This window comes from Gorilla gorilla, chromosome 18, assembly GCF_029281585.2.
Source record: "Gorilla gorilla gorilla isolate KB3781 chromosome 18, NHGRI_mGorGor1-v2.1_pri, whole genome shotgun sequence".
Lineage (NCBI taxonomy): Eukaryota > Metazoa > Chordata > Mammalia > Primates > Hominidae > Gorilla > Gorilla gorilla.
The window spans coordinates 32,112,322-32,133,918 of record NC_073242.2 but is presented as its reverse complement, the minus strand read 5'-3'; the positions used below and the strand labels follow the sequence as shown (position 1 = coordinate 32,133,918).

Here is a 21,597-nt window from a genome sequence, read left to right as displayed (position 1 = left end):
TGAACACAAATCATATTTTATTTTAATTGAGCTTTATTTTCTTTGGAGGGAGGGTCTTGCTTGTCATCCAGGCTGTAGTGAATGGGCATGTCATAACTCACTGTATCCACAACCTCCTGGGCTGAAATGATCCTCCAGCCTCTGCTTCCCAAGTAGCTGGGACTACAGGTAAGTGCCAGCACATGTGGCTAATTTTTTTACATCTTTGTAGAGATGAGGTCTCACTATTTTACCAGGCTGGTCTCAAATTCGTGGCCTATTGTGATCCTACCAGCTCAACCTCCCAAATCGCTGGGATTGCAGACATGAGCCACTGTGCCTGACTCAAAAATCATACTTTATTCTTGAGCCCATTGGTCAGGGTAGATTCGCACACTCCCTCTGCAGTGACCCCAGGAGCCCCTCTCACAGCTCAGAGCGGAAGCTGAGACTGCAGCCTGCCATCTTCTCCGCACAGTCCGCATCGAAGCGCTCATTCTGCGCCACGGTGAAGGTGGTCTTCCAGTCCCCAGCCATGCCTGGGGGAGGAAGGCAGGGAGCAAAGCTGGAGTCTCATTCCAGGGGAGGCCCCGAGTGCCTATGGGGAGGCTCCAGCTGCTGCTCCCACCCGCCCCAAACCCCCGTGCTGGCCAGCACCTACCTTTCCTCATGAAGGGGGAGATGCTGTGGTCCATAAGATCCTGGGGGACGGTGGTGTAGTTGGTCATAGGGTTCTTCTTCATCTCCTTGAACGACGTGTGCTGAACCATGAAGTCCACGGTCTCCTCTGGCAGGGAGCGCCCCACAAACTCCAGGATCTTTTGAATCTCCCTTTTGGGGTTCTGAGCAGCAGAGGGCTCCTCAGTGGAGCAAAACAAAACGGGTCCCCCTCTCTAACCTCAGAGGGGATCTGGCCACTTCCCCTAGAAACCCCAAAGAGCCTCAACCCCTGGGGCCCTAGTCTCCGGAGTAAAATGAATTGATCTCTGCCCTGTGATCCCATCATGAACGGTGCTTGGTGCCTATGGGTGAGGACCGGGATGGTCTTCTTCCGTGACTGTGGCCCTGGGTGGCACACCCTTTGGTGAGGATAAGCAATAGGACTAAGTATCTGATCCATGGCCACCCATGCAGCTGACTCAGGTGCAGAAGATGAAAGCTGTGCCGAGCCTGCTACCAGGTGGGGCTGCAGTGGGGGGGCCTGGGCCAGGGAGGTAGGATGGGGAATCCGGGCTTGCTGTGGGAGCCGCCCAGGGACGGGGCTGGGTGGCCTTGGTGGGTCCCTGTGAGGTGCCTGCCCCCAGGTGTCACATGGGGGGAAGCATCACAGGCGGTCTCACCTCCTTCATGTCTTCATAGAAGAGGTAGAGAACAGGGTGGGTGCGGCTCAGCTCCCACCACTCCTGCACGTGCTGGTACCAGGACCCGTAGGACACTAGAGAAGTGGGCAGGGGGCACCGACACAGGGTTGCTGTACGTTATAGCCACCACCCCTCGGCTTCACACCCTCCTTCCTCCAGTCAAGCCCACCTTCTCCAGCCATGAACTTTTCCAGGAAGCTGTCCCAGGTCCCAGGCTCAGGGTGCGCCTTTTCCATACGGTGGAAGTGGTAGTAGGAGACCGCCACGTCCTTTGGGTTTCGGGCAACATAGACCACCTGCAGGGGCAGAGGACCCAGCCCCAGCACCATCACCACACAGCCCACCCCAGGCCAGCTCATCTGTTGAACTGGCAAAAGAGGAACCTGAGGCTTAGAGGCTGACTTGCTTGAGATCTCACCGCACAGGTAGGGCCAAGCTGGGATCTGAACCCTGCTCGGAAGCCAAAGTCCTGCCTGGTTCCTGAGACCATATTCTATACTAATATAATCTGCATCAATGCCATCATACCCTGATCTGGAGCAAGGCATGCCTGGTCCCCACCAGCTCCCCCTCCTCTGCTGACCTGTGAGCACCCACATGCTGCCTTTCTTAAGTGTGCACTGTAGAGACTCACTATCCTTGCATCAGACCCTCATCAGAGCAAGAGGCAGACAGTGTCCTCTCTCAAGATGTGATGAAGGCTGGGCGTGGTGGCTCACGCCTCTAATCCCGGCACTTTGGGAGGCCAAGGTGGCCAGATCATCTGAGGTCAGGAGTTCAAGACCAGCCTGACCAACATGGTGAAACCCCATCTCTACTAAAAATACAAAATTAGCCGGGCATGGTGGCAGGTACCTGTAATCCCAGCTCCTTGGGAGGCTGAAGCAGGAGAATTGCTTGAACCCAGGAGGCAGTGGTTGCAGTGAACCGAGATCACACGATTGCGCTCTAGCCTCAGCAACAAGAGTGAAACTGTCTCAAAAAAAAAAAAAAAAGGGCCAGGCGCGGTGGCTCACGCCTGTAATTCCAGCACTTTGTGAGGTCGAGGCAGGAGGATCACAAGGTCAAGAGTTTGAGATCCGCTTGACCAACATGGTGAAACCCCGTCTCTACTAAAAAGAATACAAAAATTAGCCGGGTGTGGTAGCGCACGCCTGTAATCCCAGCTACTCAGGAGGCTGAGGCAGGAGAATCACTTGAACTGGGGAGGCGGAGGTTGCAGTGAGCTGAGATCATGCCACTGCACTCCAGCCAGGGTGACAGAGCAAGACTCTGTCTCAAAAAAAAAAAAAAGATGTGATGAGCCTGGCAGAAGTGAGGAGGCCCTTCCAGAAGAACAGGAACATGGCTGAGAGGGCACCTGAGCCCCCCTTCCTGGCTTTCCTTGCCAGTCAGTGGGAACTTTTTTTTTCGTAGAGATGGTTTTGCTGTGTTGCCCAGGCTGGAGTGCAGCAGCAGGATCATCAGGGCTCATTGCAGCCTCCTATTTGCATAAACAATCCTCCCTGCTGAGCCTCCTAAGTAACTGGGAACAGTCTATGCCACCATACCAGGTTTTTAATTTTATTTTTGTAGAGATGGGATGTCATCTCTACAGCAATGTTGCCCAGGCTGGTCTCCATCTCTCGCCTTCAAGGGATCCTCCCTCCTCAGCCTCAAACTGGGATGACAGGTGTGAACCATTGAGCCCGGCCTCACCTTGACCTTCTGATCCAACAGAGTCTGAGGGAGCAGAGCCAGGGGCAGGTGTGACTTGATGAGCCGTGGGGGCGGTGTGTCTTTCAGAGTCTCCAGCCCTGAGCAGTGGGTCAGGGAAGGTCTGGTGAGCTGAAGCCCCAGCCCTGTCTTCCTCCACTTCCCTTACCCCCAGGACCCAGCCATGCACCTGAGGGTTCCCCTGGATCATTGACCTCAAGGAAGGGCACCCGTACGTAGATGGGAGCCCGGTTACACTTCTCTAGGTTGCCGCCCTGGTAGATCATGTCCAGTATCTGGCTCACCCAGGTGGTGCCTGGAGAGGGAGGGAGATAGGAGGTGAGCAGGCTGAGGGCACGACCTTGCTGACCAAGGTGGGGACTGCCGCCTGGGAGAGGGTGGGTGGCCCTCCTCACTTACCAGACTTGGGGTAGGTGTTGATGAGCAGGTCATCAGGTCGGGCTTGGAAGCTCTGCAGGGGCCCCAGTGCCTCTGCAAAGTACTTGATGAGCGGGACCCCCTTCACGTACTCCAGTGGTGGGCAGGAGGTGTCCTGGATCAGCTCCATGTTCCTGCGTCAGGGGCCAGAGCCAGGCCCGTTCCCTTACCACCATCACAACAGCAAGAAAGCGGGATTCTCTCTCTTTTTTTTTTTTTTGAGATGGAGTCTCACTCTGTCACCCAAGCTGGAGTGCAGTGTGGCACAATCTCAGCTCACTGCAAACTCCACCTCTTGGGTTCAAGCAATCCTCCCGCCTCGGCCTCCCAAGTAGCTGGGATTACAAGCATGTACAACCATGCTCAGCTAATTTTTTTTTTCTTTAGTAGAGATGGGGTTTCACCATTTTGGCCAGGCTGGTCTCGAACTCCTGGCCTCAAGTGATTTGTCTACCTCAGCCTCCCAAAGTGCTGGGATTACAGGTGTGAGCCAGCACCCAGCTGCCCCTTTGCAGAGTTTTTGCTTTCAGGGAAGTCACTGAGGCCTAGGGAGGCTGAGTGACTTGCCCGCACTCACAAAGTCAGTCAGTGGCGGGGCTGGGGCTGAAACCAGGTCGTTCCCCAGCCTCGCCGCACCTTTCATTCACCTGCAGAGCTGTTCAAAATCCCAGGGCCTGGGGCATAGTGCAGACCAGTGAAAGCACCCTCGTGGCGCGGGGCCCAGATATCAGGGTGTGTGAAGGTCTCCAGGAGAGTCCAGCTGCGCTGAGGAAGCTCTAGGGCCTGCCTGTGCTGTCTCCCTGCCAGTCAGTGCCCCTTGTCTCACCATTTCCTGCTGGGACCCCCAGCCTCCACCCAGTGGGCTCCTCTCCCTGATGCTTCCCTCCTTGAGCCCCCCTCATGCCCCTCACATGTGGAAACCTCCCAGGCCGGCCAGGTCTGTGATCCACTTGCCTGGCCACAGTCCATCTGGGCTCCAGAACAAACACAGCCCATTGAGCAACTAAGCTGGTACCAGGGGCTAGAGCCTCGTGTGGGAATGAAAACTGATGACTCATCAAAAGGAGGGGCCCAGGCAGGGTGACTCCCGCCTGTAATCCCAGAGCTTTGGGAGGCCAACGGGAAAGGATCCCTTGAGCCCTGGAGTTTGAGACCAACCTGGACAACAAAGCAAGACCTCTCCTCTACAAAAAATATTTTTCAAAATTAGCTGGGTGTGGTGGCTTGCTCTTGTAACCCCAGCTACTCAGGAGGCTAAGGCGGCAGGATTGCCTCAGCCTAGGAATTTGAGGCTGCAGTGGGCCAGGATCCCACTACACTCCAGCCTGGGTGACAGAGCAACACCCTGTCTCAAAAATACACAAAGGAAAAGAAGGAACGCAGGGGGATTCCGGCCAGGCTGGGTTGTCTAATTGAAATGGAATATCCATGGGAAAGGGCAGGGATGGCAGAGGCCTCGGCTTCTAGAATGTTGGAGCCACAAGCTGAGCAGGGTGAAGGTGCCCTGGGCCATTCCAACGTGTCACTCACCTGAGCTCTCGGGAACCTGACCTGTTCTCTCCTTGCCTGCAGGGGCTGAGTATGGGTGCGGTGTAGGGAGTGTAGAGCTGCTCTCTGCCCTGAGGGTTTTGAAGGTCCAATGTGGGAGGGATCTAAAGTCAGGGCTGGGAACTCCAGGAAGGAAGGGGTGGGGTTGAGGGTGGGGAAGCTTCTCTATTACCCTCCTTACCACCACAGCTCCAGCCAAGCTTGGAGTGATCTGCAAACCCAAGATGTGAGTTTAGTGTATAGAAAACACATGAATGAAAGGCAAAAGGGGCCAACATTGGTATTTGGGTTTTTTTTTTTTTTTGAGCTGTCACTAGGTTCCTGACCTTCCCTCTGAACTCCACCCTGCAGGGCAGGCCAACAGACAAGCTTTCTTTCTTTCTTTTTCTTTTTTTTATATGAGATGGAGACTCGCTCTCTCGCCCAGGCTGCAGTGCAGTAGCACGATCTCCGCTCACTGTAACCTCCCCCTCCTGGGTTCAAGCAATTCTTCTGCCTCAGCCTCCCGAGTAGCTGGGATTACAGGTGCACACCACCACATCCGGTTAATTTTTGTATTTTTAGTAGAGACGGGGTTTTGCCATGTTGGCCAGGCTGGTCTCAAACTCCTGAGCTCAGATGATCCGCCCGCCTCGGCCTCCCAAAGTGCTGAGATTACAGGCATGAGCCACCATGCCTGGCCGACAAGCTTTCTCTAATTGACCCAGGCAAGGGAGGTGTGTGAGTGGAGGGGAAAGGTGGGATAGGCAGGCCTGGGAAAAGTCACCTACCTGCTGGCTACAGGCCAGTCTTGAAGGCGGCAGGGGTTCTGGCCCAGTGCAGTCCACAGGCCCCCAGCAGCCCAGGCATTCCAGGCTCTGACCACAAGGCCAGTCTGGAGTGATGTGTGGGGGCAGAGTGAAGGGGCAGAAGTGGAGCAGAGCATGGACATATAGAACAAGAAAGAGGCTGAGCGTGGTGGCTCACGCCTGTAATCCCAGTACTTTGAGAGGTCGATGCAGCAGGATCACCTGAGGTCAGGAGTTCGAGACCAAGCTGGCCAACATGGTGAAACCCTGTCTCTACTAAAAATACAAAAATTAGCTGGGCATGATGGCAGGCACCTGTAATCCTAGCTACTCAGGAGGCTGAGGCAAGAGAATCACTTGAACCCAGGAGGCGGAGGTTTCAGTGAGCCAAGATCACACCACTGCACTCCAGCCTGGGCAACAGAGTGAGACTCTGTCTCAAAAAAAAAAAAAAAAAAAAAAAAAAAAGGAAAGAAAGAAAGAACAGAAAGAATAAGAAAGGACAAGGACACTGGAGTCCCATTGCCCTAGGAGCCAGCCCTAGCTTCATGGCTCCTGGGGGACCTCACAGAGCATCAATAGAAGATCCTAGAAGAAAAACAACCCTGGCAGGTGCTTTTCTTTCCCTGGGTTTGAAGGAGGCTCCGTAGACAAGAGACTAGAGGAGATTAAGACTTGGAAGCCACAGGGCCCCGTGGAAGGAGGGCATCCCCCCATCCTCCTTGGTCTTTGTCCTATTTGCATTCAATTTCAAGGTAAGTCTCCCAGGCTTCCAAGAATTGCATGAGCTCAGAGGCAAGTAGGGGAAAGCTGAGGCATGGGGTTTCCAGACAGAGTAGAAGCTGTTCACATGCTAGGGCCAGGGGCCCCTCCTGCCTCCTCTGTGCCCCTGAGGAAGCCCCGTGACTGGCAGGACCTTGGGCTACTAGCTCTGCCCCTGCCCTCAGCATCCACCATAAGGCACCCTTGACTCAGACTTTTTATTGTACTCAAGTAAAAACCTGCTGGACCCACAGCAGGTGGCACAGAAAAGAGGTAGGAGGGGGTAGGGACACTGAGGATCAGGTCTCCAGCAGGTCTGTCCAGTGTGCCTGCAGAGGCAAGAAGTGTGGTCACAGGCAGCCCAGGGCAGGGAGTGGGGTAGGGAGCCCACCACCAAAGCCCACTCACCTCTTCTAATTCTGAGTCTTCTACTTCTTTCTCAGTGTCCATCTGGCACAGCCAGATCAGGTCTCCCCAAAGCAGTGACTTCTCACAGCTACCAAGGAGAGGGGCAGGTAGGAGATACAGAGTCAGATGCCACAAGCCCCCTCCAGTATCCGCCCTGGATGCTGAGATGAGGGCTCAGCTGCCTGGGCCTGGATTGCACAACTGGGCACCCTCTTCCCAGAGGTGGACCAGGCTGGGGCCAGGGGACTGCACTCACCAAGGGCATTGGCCCTCTAGGGGCAGAAGCTGCCCTGGTTCTTCCCGAAGAAACTCCTCTGCCAGGCAGATCACATGGGCCCTTAGCGGGCAGCCAGGGTGGGGGCAACACAAGGGCCCCTCTTCATCCTGTCCCAGGCAGCAGGCAGGTAAGAGACAAGGAGGGAGAGGGAGCTGGCAGCAAGCCCCTCTGTGCAGCAGGCACTGTTGCGGGCATTACAAGCTCCATCCCATGAGGCAGGGGTGACTGTTATTTGCATCTTACAAATGAAGAAACTGAGGTGGACAGTTAAAATCCTTGCCCCTGGGACTAAGCTGGTGCAGGTCCTGGGAGCATCAGCAGTGATTGATTGAGTCACAGCCTCACCACTGCAGCCAGACCTGAACTTCCTCACAGCTCAGCAACACCCAACAGGTCACTGAATTTCCCCAGGGCAAGTCCTCTACTCACTCACAATTACCGGGAGCTCAGTAGAAGGCACCCATCGTCCATTATTTTATTAAATATTTAGGCCAGGCACGGTGGCTCATGCCTGTAATACCAGCATTTTGGGAGGCTTAGGTGGGCAGGATCACCTGAGGTCAGGAGTTTGAGACCAGCCTGGCCAACATGGTTGAAACCCCATCTCTACTAAAAATACAAAAATTAGCTGGGCGCGGTGGCAGGCGCGTGTAATCCCAGCTACTCTGGAGGCTGAGGAAGGAGAATTGCTTGAAACCAGGAGGCAGAGGTTGCAGTGAGCTGAGATCGCGCCACTACACTCCAGCCTGAGCGACAGAGTAAGACTCCGTCTCAAAAAAATAAATAAATAAATAAATAAATAAAAAGAAAATTTCTGGGCCATCGGCTCTGTGCAGGACTTTGTTCTACAGCAGTGATAAGTGCTGCCCTCTGATAGTGCAGTATGGCAGTTGGGGTGGGAGAGACTAATGAGATCAAGAAAACACGTAGCATGCCAGACAATAGTAAGTGTTAAGGGAAAGGGGGTGCAGAAAAGTGCACACAAGAATGAGCTGCAATTCATTACATCGTTTTAGAGACAGGGTCATATCCAGGCATGGTGGCTCACTCCTATAATCCCAGCACTCTGGGAGGCCGAGGCGGGCAGATCACTTGAGGTCAGGAGTTTGAGACCAGCCTGCCCAACATGGCGAACACCATCTCTACTAAAAACACAAAAATTCGGCAGGTGTGGTGGCACACTTGGGAGGTTGAGAAAGGAGAATCGCTTGAACCCAGGAGGCGGAGCTTCCAGTGAGCTGAGATCACTGCACTCCAGCCTGGGCAACAGAGCAAGACTCTGTCTAAAAAAAAAAAAAGGGCCGGGCGCGGTGGCTCATGCCTGTAATCCCAGCACTTTGGGAGGCTGAGGCGGGCGGATCACGAGGCTAGGACATCGAGACCATCCTGGCTAACACGGTGAAACCCCGTCTCTACTAAAAATACAAAAAATTAACCAGGCGTGGTGGCGGGCACCTGTAGTCCCAGCAACTCGGGAGGCTGAGGCAGGAGAATGGCGTGAACCCAGGAGGCGGAGCTCGCAGTGAGCAGAGATCGCGCCACTGCACTCAAGCCTGGGCGACAGAGCTAGACTCCATCTCAAAAAAAAAAAAAAAAAAAAGAGATAGGGTCATGCTCTGTCGACCACACTGGAGTGCAGCGGAGTACTGATGGCCTAGGGAAGAACTTTTTCGTTGAAGGGGAAATGGTGAAGGCCCTGAGCAGGGCCTGCTTTGCTCAGGAATGGCCGTAAGTCCTATAGCATCAGCATCTTAGAGATGGGGATAAGGTGGCCAAAGCGTGTCAGTGGGTTTCCCTCAAGAAACAGCTGGATCCGAAGTCGTCTGGACTCTAGAGCCATCCATTCCTTGGGGGGACCTCACCTGGATGGTCTGGGCGCACAGGGAGCAGCAGGCCCCTGGATCCCCCTGGTCTGGCTCAGGCTCCGCGTCATCAAAGGGACCTGTGCGGCGCCTTGGGGCCGGGGCCTGGGGCGGTGGAGGCCCGAAGGCCAGAGGCACGTGCGGCGGCGGCGGGAGGCAGAGGTCCTGGCGGAGGTCTGGGCGCACCCAGCGCAGCGTGAGCGGGAGGCGAGCCCAGGGCGGTGCGCGCAGCATGTACGCCAGCACGCGCAGGTGGAAAGCGAAGGCTGTCTCTCCTCGCAGGCGAGGCCCCACGTGCGCCAGGCGGCGCGAGGCGTGCGGGTGCTGCCAAGCCCACTCAAACTGCGGGCGGCGTACAGGGGCATCAGGGCGGCTCGGAGCGAGGGGCGGAACCCAAGCCCTCGCCCGGCCGCCGCTGCCCGGTCTCCTTCCTTACCCGAAGGGCGGCCACGGAGGACGGGAAGCCGTGCACGACGAGCACCATCTCCCTAAGGAGGAGAACGGGGATGTCCCTGTCGCAGCTCAGCGCCTCAGCCGCGGGCCCCCTCCAATCCCACCCGAGAGCCGGGTCCTCATTCCCGGCTTCAGCCGAGAAGTGCAGCCCTCTGCACCTGCCCACCTCAGGCCCTGCCTCCAGCCCAGGTACCCACCTGTCCCACCTCCTCTCTCTCCTGCACTCCACCCGACCCCAGCGTGCCCACCAAGAGCCCTATGCTGGAACCCAGCCTGGATCATCACCCCCGCCCCAGCTAACTCCTTCCCTGAGTTCCGCCGCGGAGATGCCCCGGGCACCGCCTCCCCGTCACGCTCCTCCCCTGCGACAGGCCCCGTCCCCACCACAGACGCCCCGCCTCTGTCACAGTCCTGGCCGGTCCTTCTCATCAGGCCTGTGCCCCGCGGGGTCCGCCTCCTCTGGGAAGCCTTCCTCCCGGCACAGAAGTCCTCCCCCTCTCACCAGGGCCCTCGCCCGCTGGTCCGCCAAGCCCCGCCTTTTTTGCGGCCCCCATTGTGCTGCTGGACCCGACGAGCAGTGTTGACAGTGAACCCCACGTAGACGCGGCCCCGGTACCGGGGGTTCAGGCAGTAGAGCAGGTAGACGCCGAAGAAGCGCCCTGGCCTCGCCGCGACCCCCGCGGGACCCATCGGGCTTTGGGGTTCGGGAACCACAGCAGGGGGTTGATTGCCGTGACCTAGGGTCCAGGGGAGGGCTGGATCGCTAGGGCTGCAGGGTGCTTGCTTCGGAACAAGCTCTCGGGGACTACCCGGAGGCAGCCTGAAGGCCGCCGTAGCGCGGGTACGTGCCCCTCTCCTGTCTGGAGGCGGGTGTAGAAGTCCGACCGCGGAAGCCAGACTGCTGTCCAGTCGGCGAGCGCGTACCATTCAGCATCGGCTCCGCCCGAATCCCACCTTCCTCAGGCTCTGATTGGCTGACACATGGCAAGCGCGAAAAGCCTGGACCGCTGGAAAGCCCGGCTGCTTGAGGGCGGAAGTACTGCGTTGACGTACGCCTTAGTAAGGGCGGAAGTGAGTTTTCCAGCGGAAGTGGCTCCTGTAAGGCAGCAAGGTAGCGTGGCCGGCGTCCGAGCAGGGGTTGTGTCCCTGCTGGGCTGCCGTTCCAGCTGGACTGCCGCCATGGAACTCAGCGCCGAATACCTCCGCGAGAAGCTGCAGCGGGACCTGGAGGCGGAGCATGTGGTGAGTTGAGCCGCCGGACGAGGGGAAAAGAGCTCGGGGGGCGGGTTCGGCACCATTCATATTCTTCCGCTCGGTAGGAGGTGGAGGACACGACCCTCAACCGTTGCGCCTGTAGCTTCCGAGTCCTGGTGGTGTCGGCCAAGTTCGAGGGGAAACCGCTGCTTCAGAGACACAGGTAAGGCCCTGGGAGCACCTTGCCTAGCTCCTATACCACAACCCCAGCCACTCCTCCTACCCCTGCAACCTAACTCCCGCACTCCCCCTGGCGTGGCTCAGGGACCTTGAGGATCCCGCCTTCGTGACCCCTGCTTCGAGTATTTCGTTGTAGACCCTCTCTCCAAGTACGTGTTCCCACAGCCTGGGGACTACAACCTTGGGGACACCAGTCTCTTGGGTCACCCTAGCCTCGGGGTGTGCGATCACCGCCGGCCTTTTCCTAACCCCATCTCTCGCCCTAGGCTGGTGAACGCGTGCCTAGCAGAAGAGCTCCCGCACATCCATGCCTTTGAACAGAAAACCCTGACCCCAGACCAGTGGGCACGTGAGCGACAGAAATGAGGGACTGGGATCTGCACAGCCATTAAATTATAAATCTGGACCAGCTTCTGTGTCGATGTGTGTGTGGGAGGGGTGCTGAGGCCGAGTCTAGGACCTGGCCTCTCCCTGCCCTGCCTCCGTCCATTGTTTTACCTTGGACACGTCTCTGTCCCCATCTAGGCCTCTATCCCTGCTTGTAAAATGAAAGTTCTACCGTAAAAATCCCTTCCAGGGTCTACCGAGAAAGCCTTCTCTCTGCAACTCCGTTTAGACGTCTAGGAGTCTGTACTGCCACCACCTACCCACCTCCTAGAGAGCTCAGGGTTCCTCCTCTCTGCTAGCCTTCAAGATGCAGAGATGAGAAAGTGATCGGGGTTTCAGGGCCCTGACCAGTTGAACAAACCTCTCCCTCTCCCCGACATCACCGCAGTATCAGAGGCACCATATAGAATTCCACATATTCCTTGCAGGTTCCCCCCGGCCTTCTCAGGCCCAAGAGGGAGTGGTGCCCAGGTAGGGGCTCATCAACTCCTGGAATGCTGATGTTTTCAGACCCACTGGAGAAGGTTCCAGTGGCCCCATAGCCCTGGGCTTAATGTGTCTACAGCTGCCCCCGGAGGACCATGGAGGTTTTAAGAATAGTGGGTGTGGGACGGGGATAGGGGTGAGATTAGAGTAGGAATATAAGGCTGACCTGACTCAGAAAATTGGGGCAGGTGATGCCCCTGTATCAGTCTTCATAACAGGTTAGTAGGGTTGCTAGGACCTTGTTTGTTTTATTTGTTTTTTGTTGTTTGAGACAGGGTCTTGCTCTGTCGCCCAGGCTGGAGTGCCGTGGCACCATCTCAGCTCATTGCAACCTCTGCCTCCCAGGTTCAAAAGATTCTTGTGCTTCAGCCTCCTGAGTAGCTGGGATTACAGGGGTGCACCACCAAGCCCGGCTAATTTTTGTACTTTTAGTAGAGACAGGGTTTCACCATGTTGGCCAGGCCAGTCTCCAACTCCTGGCCTCAAGTGATCTGCCCGCCTTGGTCTCCTAAAGTGCTGGAATTTTAGGCGTGAGCCACTGTACCTGGCCCAGATTGCTAGGACTTTGAACAGAGGTCCCTGAGACCTAGGGAGGGAGCCCGAATAACCTAGTTGGGGCCAGAGCTCGTTGAGAGTGAGAAATTGCAAGTTTCAGCCATCACACACTCTTTTCCTGCGTTTTTTTATTTGTTTGTTTGTTTGTTTTGAGACGGAGTCTTGGCTCTGTTGCCCAGGCTGGAGTGCAGTAGCATGATCTTGGCTCACTACAACTTCCCCCTCCCGGGTTCAAGCGAGTCTCCTGCCTCAGCCTCCCTAGTAGCTGGGATTACAGGCACACGCCACCATGCCCAGGTAATTTTTGGGGTTTTTTGATTGTTTGTTTGTTTGTTTGTTTGTTTGTTTTTGAGACAGAGTTTCACTCTTGTTGCCCAGGCTGGAGTGCAATGGCACGATCTCGGCTCACCACAACCTCCGCCTCCTGGGTTCAAGCGATTCTCTTGTCTCAGCCTCCCAAGTAGCTGGGATTACAGGTATGTGCTACCACGCCCGGCTAATCTTGTATTTTTAATAGAGACAGGGTTTCTCCATGTTGTTCAGGCTGGTCTTGAACTCCCGACCTCAGGTGATCCACCCGCCTCGGCCTCCAAAAGTGCTGGGATTACAGGCGTGTGCCACTATGCCCAGCTTTCTTTTTTGTTTTCTTCTCACACCTCTACTGCCCAAGTACTTTTCTATGGCATACTGAAGAGCTGGGGCCTGGAAATGACGCCATGGGTGGTCCCTGCTTGATATGAACCAAACCCTACTATGGCTAAGACGCCCATCCCAAATAGCCCTGTGTCCTCCCATCTCAGGATCACCTGCTAAGCCGGGTATCAAAACCTATTCCCACACCCACTCCCCACAAGGCCTGACAGACCTGTTCCTGCCAGGTCTCTCACAGAGGTCAGGCCCAGGCAGAACCCACAGGAAGGGTTAGAGAGGCAGAAGCACTCACTACACGGGGGAAGGCTCTGAATTCAAAAGGGGAGATGTAGGGCCAGGCACAGCGGCTCATGCCTGTAATCCCAGCACTTTGGGAGGCTGAGGCAGGCAGATGACTTGAGGCCAGGAGTTTGAGACCAGTCTGGCCAACATGGTGAGACCCCACCTCTACTGAAAACACAAAAGGTAGCCGGACGTGGTGGCACATGCCTGTAATCCCAGCTACTTGGGAGTCTGAGGCACGAGAATGGCTTGAACCCAGAAGGCAGAGGTTGCGGTGAGCCGAGATTGTGCCATTGTACTCAATTTGGGCAACAAGAATGAAACTCCGTCTCAGAAAAAATTAAATAAATAAAAAAGTGGGGAGACTTAGACTCTGACTTGGGATCTGCCCTTCAGTGAGCTGGGCTCCTGCTCCCGGCCTCAGTTTCTTCTCTGGTAAACTAGGGTCAGCCTGTTGCCCTAATTCTGTCTTTTCCTTAGAAGAAGTTCCCCTGTTTTATGTATTAAAATATATAATATATAAAACATATATATAATAATATATATTATATATTATATTTATATATTAAAATATATATAATGTATTTATACATTAAAATATATATATATATATATATTTTTTGAGACGAAGTCTCACTCCTGTCCCCCAGGCTGGAGTGCGATGGCGTGATCTCGGCTTACTGCAACCTTTGCCTCCTGGGTTCAAGCAATTCTCTTGCCTCAGCCTCCTGAGTAGCTGAGATTACAGGCGCTTGCCACCATGCCCAGCTAATTTTTGTATTTTTAGTAGAGATGGGGTTTCACCATGTTGGCCAGGCTGGTCTCGAACTTCTGACCTCAGGTGATTCACCCACCTTGGCCTCCTAAAGTGCTGGGATTACAGGCGTGAGCTGCCGCACCCGGCCTATTTATATTTTTTAGAGACAGTATCTTGCTCTGTCACCCAGGCTGCAGTGCAGTGGTGCAATGGCTGATTGCAGCCTCGACCTCCTGGGCTCAAGGGATCCTCCTGCCTCAGCCTCCTGAGTAGCTGGAACTATAGGTGCCCACCACCATGCCTGGCTAATTTTTTATTTTATTTTTCGTAGAGACGGTATCTTGCCGTGTTGCTCAGGCAGGTCTCAAACTCCTGGGCTCAAGTGATCCTGCCGCCTCAGCCTCCCACAGTGCTGGGATTATAGACGTGAGTCCCCATGCCCAGCCTCCCTCGTTATTTTTATCTTTGGACCTGCAGTTTAAAAGATGCCTACCCTGTAAGTGATAGTTGGTTCATTTCCTCACAAGCAACAGTGCCAGCAGAGTCACGTGCAACGTGATGTTTTGGTTGACTAGGAAAGGCAGATTTTTGGTAAATTTGGGAATTATTGAGGTCCTAAGCTAGGGCCTTAAATAGTTCAGCTGTGTCAGCTCTGAGAAGTAGCTCGGAAACGGAGAGCAGCCTCCTGGCCCACATCAGCATGGCTGGTTTCTACCCACGAAGGCCCTGTTCCTGTGATGTAGTAAGTCAGGGGGCATCCCACATCCCCTGCCATGGGTCAGTCCCCTCAGCGCGGTGGAGGGGAAGCTCTAGGGCTGGTCGGTTCAGCAAACTGCGTGTCTAGGGGACCAGTCATCACAGTCTGGGAGGTACCAGAAAATAAAGCCATTTTATTATGATTTTTTTCTCTGCCATGTGGCTGGGAATGGGAGGTGAGTGGATGGGTGTGAATGGCTGACCCTGCTGGAGGCCCTGCGGGGCTCTACTTGGCCTGGACTGTCTCCTCCAGCCTGTCCAAGCGCTTCTGGAGCTCCTGCACCGTGGCCTGGAGCTTCCGCATCTCCTCCTCCAGCCGAGACACGGCATCCTGGGGACCCGGTGCTGCATTAGGCCCAGCTCCTCCCTGGCTCCCCTTACCCCAGCATCTGCTGAGCCCCATCCCTAGAGCCCTGGCCTTGGGCCCTTTAGTCGCCCAGCTGGTTGCTGCCTGGAGACCTGCAGGCCTATCAATCTGAAACCTGTGTTCTGAGGCCTCAGGATTACCACTCCCAGCCCCGCAAAGATTCCCAATGTTGTGAGTTTGAGCTGCCCCAAACGCCAGCCCCACCCCACCCTCCCAGTTTTATTCCCTGGCTTCCCAGCCCTCTCACCGAGCTGGGAGTGCCACTGGCCTCTGGTGCTGCCCTCCTGCGCCCGGTGTCCAGGCCCCGGTTGACCCTCAGCTCCCGGCTCTTTGGGGGTACGTAGCCATCCTTGAGGGAGATGAGGAGGGGCCCAGCATCCCGACCCCCCAGCCACTCCTCAGCCGTGAGGGCAGGGTCGGGCCCTGCGGTGGGTGGGTACAGGTCCTCCTGGAACAGGTCCGACTGTGGGCAAGGCCAGGGATAGTGAGGAAAGCGCTTATGCCAGGACACCCCCCACAAGACCGCAAAGTCAGTGCCCAGCCTGGAGCCCAGGGTGGGGCAGGGGAGCATCACCTTTCGAGGCACTGTCATGGCAATGGGCTCACACCTCCGCTCGTGCAGCTTGTAGAACCTGTGGGAAGGGGAAGGTGAGCGGGGCCCACAGTCTGGTTGGGTGGGCTTGGGACTGCCCAAGGAGCATGCTGCAGTCAGGGCCGGGGGTCAGTCACCTGGCAATCTCACACTTGTTCACCTCCAGGCCACGTTTGGGCATGTAGCCCATGCCCCGCTGGGACTCCTTGGAACTGAACATGGAGAGATAGTGCAGGAAAGGGGCCTCGGAAGTGATCTCAAAGTACCGGATTGAGCTGTCACCCTGTAGGTGGCAGGTGTGGAGGGAGGGTCAATACCAGCGGATGCCCACTGCCCTGGCCCTCTCCAGGCCCATCCTGCCCACCTCCCACCCCCACCCCACCCGACGAGGCCACCTTGCCACAGAGGTAGACGATGTTGGTGTCAGGGTCAAAGAAGGGCAGCAGGACACCGCTGCTGGTGTCCAGCTCCTGCAGGGACAGCGGCTCCTCCAGGTGCTTCTGTAGACACAGGTGAGAGGTAACATCCCAGGCCCTGGGATGGTGGTCTTCCCTGGGCAGTGACCTGTGAGGGCCCTCCCGACTAACCAGTAGGAACACCCATCTCACGCCTGGGTAAACTGAGGCCCATGGCCATCCTGCCAGGTGAGTGGCAGAGCAGGGACGAAACCTCCAGTCTTGGTTCCCAGCCTGGGGGCCCTCGGCTTCCTGCCCCGGCACTCACCGTGTCCCACAGCGCCACCTGCCGCTCACTCATGCGGCTGAAGCCCGTGGTCAGGATCTTCCCCTCCGACACAAACACTGCACGCACGGGCCGGGTCCCCTCGTGGGGACGGTCCTTCTCCTGCAAGGAAAGGGAGGTGGTAGGTCAGGCACCCATACACACCCTACGGGGCCAGTCCCAGGTGGAGGCGAGGGAGGGCAGCATCCAAGGGCCTGGCTGATGGTGGATAAGAAGGATAAAGGCTGTAGGGTCAAAGGTCAGGGTAGATGGCGACTCACAGCTACAACAGTGCCTTTGCGGGGCTCGATGATGCGCACGCGCTTGTCACGGCAGGAGGTACAAATGAGGCCTCCATCTCGGCTCCAGTCCACACTGTAGATCGTGTCTGGGTGCACCTCTGGGCCCAGTGTCAGCATGGCCGCCCCAGTGCCCACGTCCCACACCATGATCACGTTGTCACAACCTGCACGTTCCCCACAGTGTCAGAAGCCATGAGCCTCCTGCCCTCATCCACTGCAGGCCACGAGCCACCCCCAAGCCCCTCCTCCCGCAGCACCTGCACTGAGCAGCACGTTCTGGGCTGTGGTGTGCCAGGCCACAATGCCCACACGCTTGGTGTGGCCCTCCAGGGTGACGACGGGCTCCCGCAGGGGCAGCATCAGGCCCCCATCCGGGATCTCCCACACCTGCAGAGGAGGGGCCAGTGAGTCTTCAGGACTCCAAATGTCAGATCCCATCCTAGAGCCCCTCTCCCAGCCCCTGGGTCCCCACCACCACTCACCATGACTGTGCAGTCCTCGGAGCCACTGGCAATGACGTTGTCATTGTGCGGGCACCAAGCGATGTCTAGCACAGGGGCTGTGTGGCCACAGACCGTGGGCGCATTCTTGTCCACACGTCCAGTCTAAAGGCACAGCAGGGCCTTGGAGGTGCTTTTGCCTCCCAAACCCAATCCAACCTCCCCACACCTCCTTCAGAGAGGCCCAGAGAGGAAAGCTGTGGTGTCCCTGGGAGCTGGACCAGGGCCTGGGGTGGGGACGGGGGCGGGTTGTTCTTCTCTTGTTCCAGTCCCAAAATGGCCTGGGCAAACCCCAGGAGGGCTGGCCACGCATGGCAGAGGTTGGGGGCCGTGCAAGACCCTGGCAGAGTTCCCGCCGGTCTCTGCCTCAGTCTGTCTCTGCCCTTAGGGTTGGCACCCCCACCCCAGCTTCCCCGAGTGAGGCTTCCATGGGCACAACTGGCCCTGGAGCCAGGACAGGTGTATGGGGGCTGGGGGGGTGGGGGCGGCTCCCCAGAGAGTGAGTGTGAGTGGTGGGGCTGCAGGGGTGGGTCCTCCCAAAAGGAGAGGGGCCAGGGAGCCTGTCCCAACTGGCCCCAGGCAGGAGCAGAGGTTTGGAAATGGCTTCTTCCGGGGACAGCTGCTTCAGCAGGGCTTCCTGTGTGACAGCCATGTGGGGCGCGGGCCCAGCTCTCACCCCGACAACCACTTCCTCTTCTCTTTGCTTCCATCAGCCCTTTTAAGGTAACAACTTGGGGCCCATCTCCCCTTCCTGTCTTACCCCCCAAAGAGCACAGGAGTGTGCTGGGGGTGCGGGGCAGCAGCCAGCCAGCGGAGGGGGCAGCAGGCTCCAGGGGAGGGCAGGGCTGCGGGTGGGGGAGAGCACCTCTTGCATCATCCCTGCCTGCGAGCTGGGGGACAGAGTTGCTAGGTCCTCAGACAGGCCCAGAGCCAGAGTCCCTCCCAACCCTGAGAACACTGCCAGGGCCCCCAGACCCCATCCCCAACCCCCTCTGTGTTTCCATGGGGAGAAAGCCCCAGGCTGAGGCTCAGGAGGGCTGGTCATGGGTCTGCAGGACTGTCTGTAGTCCTGGTCACTGGTGTGACCCATCTTGTGTTGGCTCCTTCTGAGCGTCAGTTTCCACACAGCCACAGCACAGAGGAGCTGGAGGAAGTGTAAGGCTCATGGGGCCCAGCTCAGTTTTCCAGATGGCAACACAGGCCCTGGAAGGCCTGGTGACCGTCACCTAATCAGGACCTGCACAGAGCCATGGGTCCGGTCCGGTGGAGGAGCTGCTCCCCCCAGGGCCCCAGGGGCTCACCTTGCCCAGAGGCAGCACCAGGAAGGCCCCTCCCCCGCTGGCCTCACAGATCAGGGCCACAAACTTAGGGTTGACAGCACAGAAGCCACTGTCCCAGGTGGTCTGTGAGACGCGCACATCTTCATAGCACTGGTCAGCCTTGGCCGGCTGTCCAAACACGTGGCGGAACTTGCTGGAGCGGACCACCTGCCGGCTCATTCTGGGGGCGCACAGCATAAGAGCATTTCTCCCTTCAGGTCAACTCTGATCTTCCAGTGGTCCCCACCTCCCCCAGGACACCCCTCAGTCTGGCTTTTAAGGTCCCAGCATCATCTCCAGGGGCTCCCTATTCTTCCCTCTGTGGCTGATGCCTGCTTGCCTTCCCCAGCCTCTCCTTCCGTCTAACCTGCAAGCCCCCTTCTCCCTGGCCCCAGGCCACTCTGAGCCACCTTCTCAATCTGTACCCTCAGCCTCTGCAACAGAGCCTGGCGTGGTGTTGCCCCACTGCATGTTTGTTGACTGACTGGCTGATGGATGCAGAGCCCGTCCTTCCTAATGGTTCAGACTCAGGCGTCATCAGCCCAGATGGCTCCGAGGGTGGGTTCTCTCTTAGTTACCGTGTCCAGAGCCCACCTCCCTCACACCCACACAGCGCTTCCTAAAGGCAGGGACAGGAGCTGGCCTCCCTCGCCTGCTGGCATGGGGCTGGACACAGGAGGAAGTGGCGTGGGGGCTGCCCGAGGGGAGTGAGGCGGCAGGATAGCTTCCCCAGCAGGTCTCTGGCTCAGGTCCCGGTATCTCCTTCTCCCTATACCTCTGCCTCTCGCCTCCGCTCAGAAAAGCAGGTGCCCTTAAGAGCCATCTCCACCCCCATGTGAACTGCACACAGGAAGGGAGAGGCCACTCCGACTGCTCTGAGGTCCAGGTAGGATGGTTTCCCCCAGTGTCTGGGTGGGGAGCAAGGAACTCCAGGGGCGACCTTGTGCCACCGCATCACCTTCCTGCTCAGGGAAGGGGCCTGTGCTGCCGCTCGGAGGGTGCCATGCCCAGAGCCTCTGCCCCTAGCCTCAGCCTCGCCTACTCACTGGGTGCTCCAGCACCCCCGGCCACCCCAGGACTCCCAAAGAGGCTGCTAGGTCGGCCTGCCCAAAGAGCGGTGAGGAGCGTATGTGAAGAGCCCCAGTCTTGAGGAGCAGCCTGTATCTGGAGAGAGGGGAGCCCCGGACCGGAGGTGGGGGACAGGAAGCCATCGCCCCACCCTGCCTCCTCCTCCGCCACAGGTACCAGGCCCGGAAACCACGGAAAGGGGAACTTGGTCTTTTCTTGTTTTGCTCTCAACCCCTTCCTGTCTCCAAGCCCAGGGCAGCTGCCCTGCTCACCCCACCCTGCCCCCGTCCCCACCCTCCCCGAGACTCAATTCCGTGGGGAGTCGGGCCCTCGACACTGTGCTGACCCCCGGCCACCCACCTCCATCTTGGCCGCGGTGGTCCCTAGCCCTCGCCTCCGCAGAGCGCTCTGGGGCCCCGGCGGCCCCCACTCCAAGCAGCGTCCCCCCACGGGCTGCTGCGCCCGCTGCCTGGCCCCGGCGCTGGCTGGGTCGCGGTGACAGCCGCGCGCCCCCGCAGCCCGCGGCTCCCACGCGCGCGCCGCCCACAGGTGGCCCTCGCCCCGGCCCACCCGCGCCTCCCAGGCCCAGCCTCACCTGCTGCCGAGAGAGGACAGTGACCCCCCAAAAGCCGGAGGTGGAGGAGGAGGAGGAAGAGGAGGAAGGAGCTGGAGGAGCCGGGGACTGGCCCGCTGAGGATGCTCTTGTCAAGACAATGAATGAGAAGCAGCCGTGCGCCCGCCTCCGGGGTGGCCGCGCCCCTTGGGGCGGAGCTCTTCCAGGCCCGCCCTGCGCTCCCGGGCCCCCGCTGCGGCCGCCTCCCTCCCCGGCCCCTGCCCGCGCACCACGTTGGTCCCCAACCATAGCGCAGGCTGCCATCCCGGCTCCGGGAAGCGAATCTAAACTTCTTTTTAAAATGTCAAAACGCAAGAACACTCCATTGCTTCTTTCCTCCCTTCGTCCGCCCCCAGCCTCCTCGCCAGCCTTTCCCTGGCAGGCACGAAAGCGCCCCAGGCCCGCCCGCCAGGCCTCGGTGCCCGCCCCGGCCCGGCTGCGCCGCCCCTTCCTCCCGGCCCCGCAGACGCGAGCGCAGGGGGCGTGAGGGGCGCGAGGGGCGCGGGGGGCGCGGGCGAGGAGGAGCCCCGAGCGCGCTCCCGGACCCCCAGGACCTGGCTCTTGCCTGGCTCTGAGATCTAAGCATGGGAGGCCCCGGGAGTCGCTTCTCCTCCCTGGATCTCCTGGCTTCATCGGGAACACCCCTGCCCTCCTGCTGAAATAATCCGGCATCACGGGCACCTACTTCGTGCCAGGGGCTACAGGGTCGAGCAAGGCAGGCAAGCCAGGCAGGTTTCCGCCCCTGAAGAGCCCAGCCTGGGGGAAGGAGGAGGAGCCCACGGCCGCTCCAAGCCCTGGCTTTGGCGAAGGCTCGAGGGCAAGGAGGAATAGTTCCCACCCTTGGATTCAGAGAGGCTTCTGGAGGCAGCAACAGCGGGCAGGAAAGGCCTGCTCTAGAGTCAGACTATGTCATGAGTGCGACCGCAGCCTGTCACCTGCTGAGTGAGGTGTGGCCGCTACTTAGCCTTTCTCAGCCTCGGTTTCTCCCTCTGTAACAGTCATACCTACCACGTAAGAGGTATGGGGATGATTACCTAAAATAACCCAAGGAAGTCAGTAAGGACCTCATCTAGAAAGTGGCGGGTGCTTAATAAACGTTAGCTCTCAGCCATGCGTAGTGACTCACGCCTGTAATCCCAGCACTTTGGGAGGCCAAGGCTGGCGGATCACCTGAGGTCAGGAGTTCGAGACCAGCCTGGCCAACATGGTAAAACCGCATCTCTACTAAAAATACAAA

The 21,597-nt window shown here is 57.9% G+C and overlaps 4 protein-coding genes across 9 annotated transcripts; 1 reads left to right on the top strand and 3 right to left on the bottom strand.

The window, feature by feature from the left end:
- Positions 1–13: 13 nt before the first annotated feature.
- On the bottom strand, positions 14–7,257 carry SULT1A3 (sulfotransferase family 1A member 3). 4 transcript variants are annotated; one of them, XM_063699629.1, is made up of 9 exons: positions 7,236–7,257; positions 6,980–7,067; positions 3,456–3,607; positions 3,226–3,351; positions 3,039–3,136; positions 1,510–1,636; positions 1,320–1,414; positions 641–821; positions 14–518 (listed from the first exon to the last, which is right to left on the bottom strand). In XM_063699629.1, the coding sequence occupies exons 3-9, from the start codon at positions 3,601–3,603 to the stop codon at positions 406–408; spliced, it is 888 nt and encodes a 295-aa protein (XP_063555699.1). In that variant the 5' UTR covers positions 3,604–3,607; positions 6,980–7,067; positions 7,236–7,257; the 3' UTR covers positions 14–405. The 4 variants fall into 4 exon arrangements, with proteins under 4 accessions (XP_063555699.1, XP_063555700.1, XP_030862968.2 ...); XM_063699630.1 differs by lacking the exons at positions 6,980–7,067; positions 7,236–7,257 and adding exons at positions 5,004–5,232; positions 5,792–5,807; XM_031007108.3 differs by lacking the exons at positions 6,980–7,067; positions 7,236–7,257 and adding an exon at positions 5,004–6,647.
- On the bottom strand, positions 6,776–10,534 carry SLX1A (SLX1 homolog A, structure-specific endonuclease subunit). 2 transcript variants are annotated; one of them, XM_004057489.4, is made up of 6 exons: positions 10,074–10,534; positions 9,555–9,606; positions 9,119–9,460; positions 7,236–7,363; positions 6,980–7,067; positions 6,776–6,900 (listed from the first exon to the last, which is right to left on the bottom strand). In XM_004057489.4, the coding sequence occupies exons 1-6, from the start codon at positions 10,496–10,498 to the stop codon at positions 6,871–6,873; spliced, it is 1,065 nt and encodes a 354-aa protein (XP_004057537.2). In that variant the 5' UTR covers positions 10,499–10,534; the 3' UTR covers positions 6,776–6,870. The 2 variants fall into 2 exon arrangements, with proteins under 2 accessions (XP_004057537.2, XP_004057538.2); XM_004057490.4 differs by lacking the exon at positions 9,119–9,460 and having other exon boundaries at positions 10,074–10,524.
- Positions 10,087–11,414, top strand: BOLA2B (bolA family member 2B). The gene is made up of 4 exons (XM_055365833.2): positions 10,087–10,210; positions 10,535–10,813; positions 10,891–10,988; positions 11,272–11,414. Exons 2-4 carry the CDS (start codon positions 10,553–10,555, stop codon positions 11,369–11,371), a joined length of 459 nt encoding a protein of 152 aa, XP_055221808.1. The 5' UTR covers positions 10,087–10,210; positions 10,535–10,552; the 3' UTR covers positions 11,372–11,414.
- A 3,579-nt stretch (positions 11,415–14,993) lies between these two features.
- Positions 14,994–21,144, bottom strand: CORO1A (coronin 1A). Of its 2 annotated transcripts, none has more exons than XM_063699625.1 (11): positions 21,046–21,144; positions 18,662–18,860; positions 17,343–17,465; positions 17,118–17,247; positions 16,840–17,024; positions 16,562–16,681; positions 16,234–16,338; positions 15,976–16,121; positions 15,821–15,878; positions 15,494–15,709; positions 14,994–15,210 (listed from the first exon to the last, which is right to left on the bottom strand). In XM_063699625.1, the coding sequence occupies exons 2-11, from the start codon at positions 18,857–18,859 to the stop codon at positions 15,106–15,108; spliced, it is 1,386 nt and encodes a 461-aa protein (XP_063555695.1). In that variant the 5' UTR covers position 18,860; positions 21,046–21,144; the 3' UTR covers positions 14,994–15,105. The 2 variants fall into 2 exon arrangements, with proteins under 2 accessions (XP_063555695.1, XP_004057535.1); XM_004057487.4 differs by lacking the exon at positions 21,046–21,144 and adding an exon at positions 20,343–20,452.
- Between the last annotated feature and the right edge of the window lie 453 nt (positions 21,145–21,597).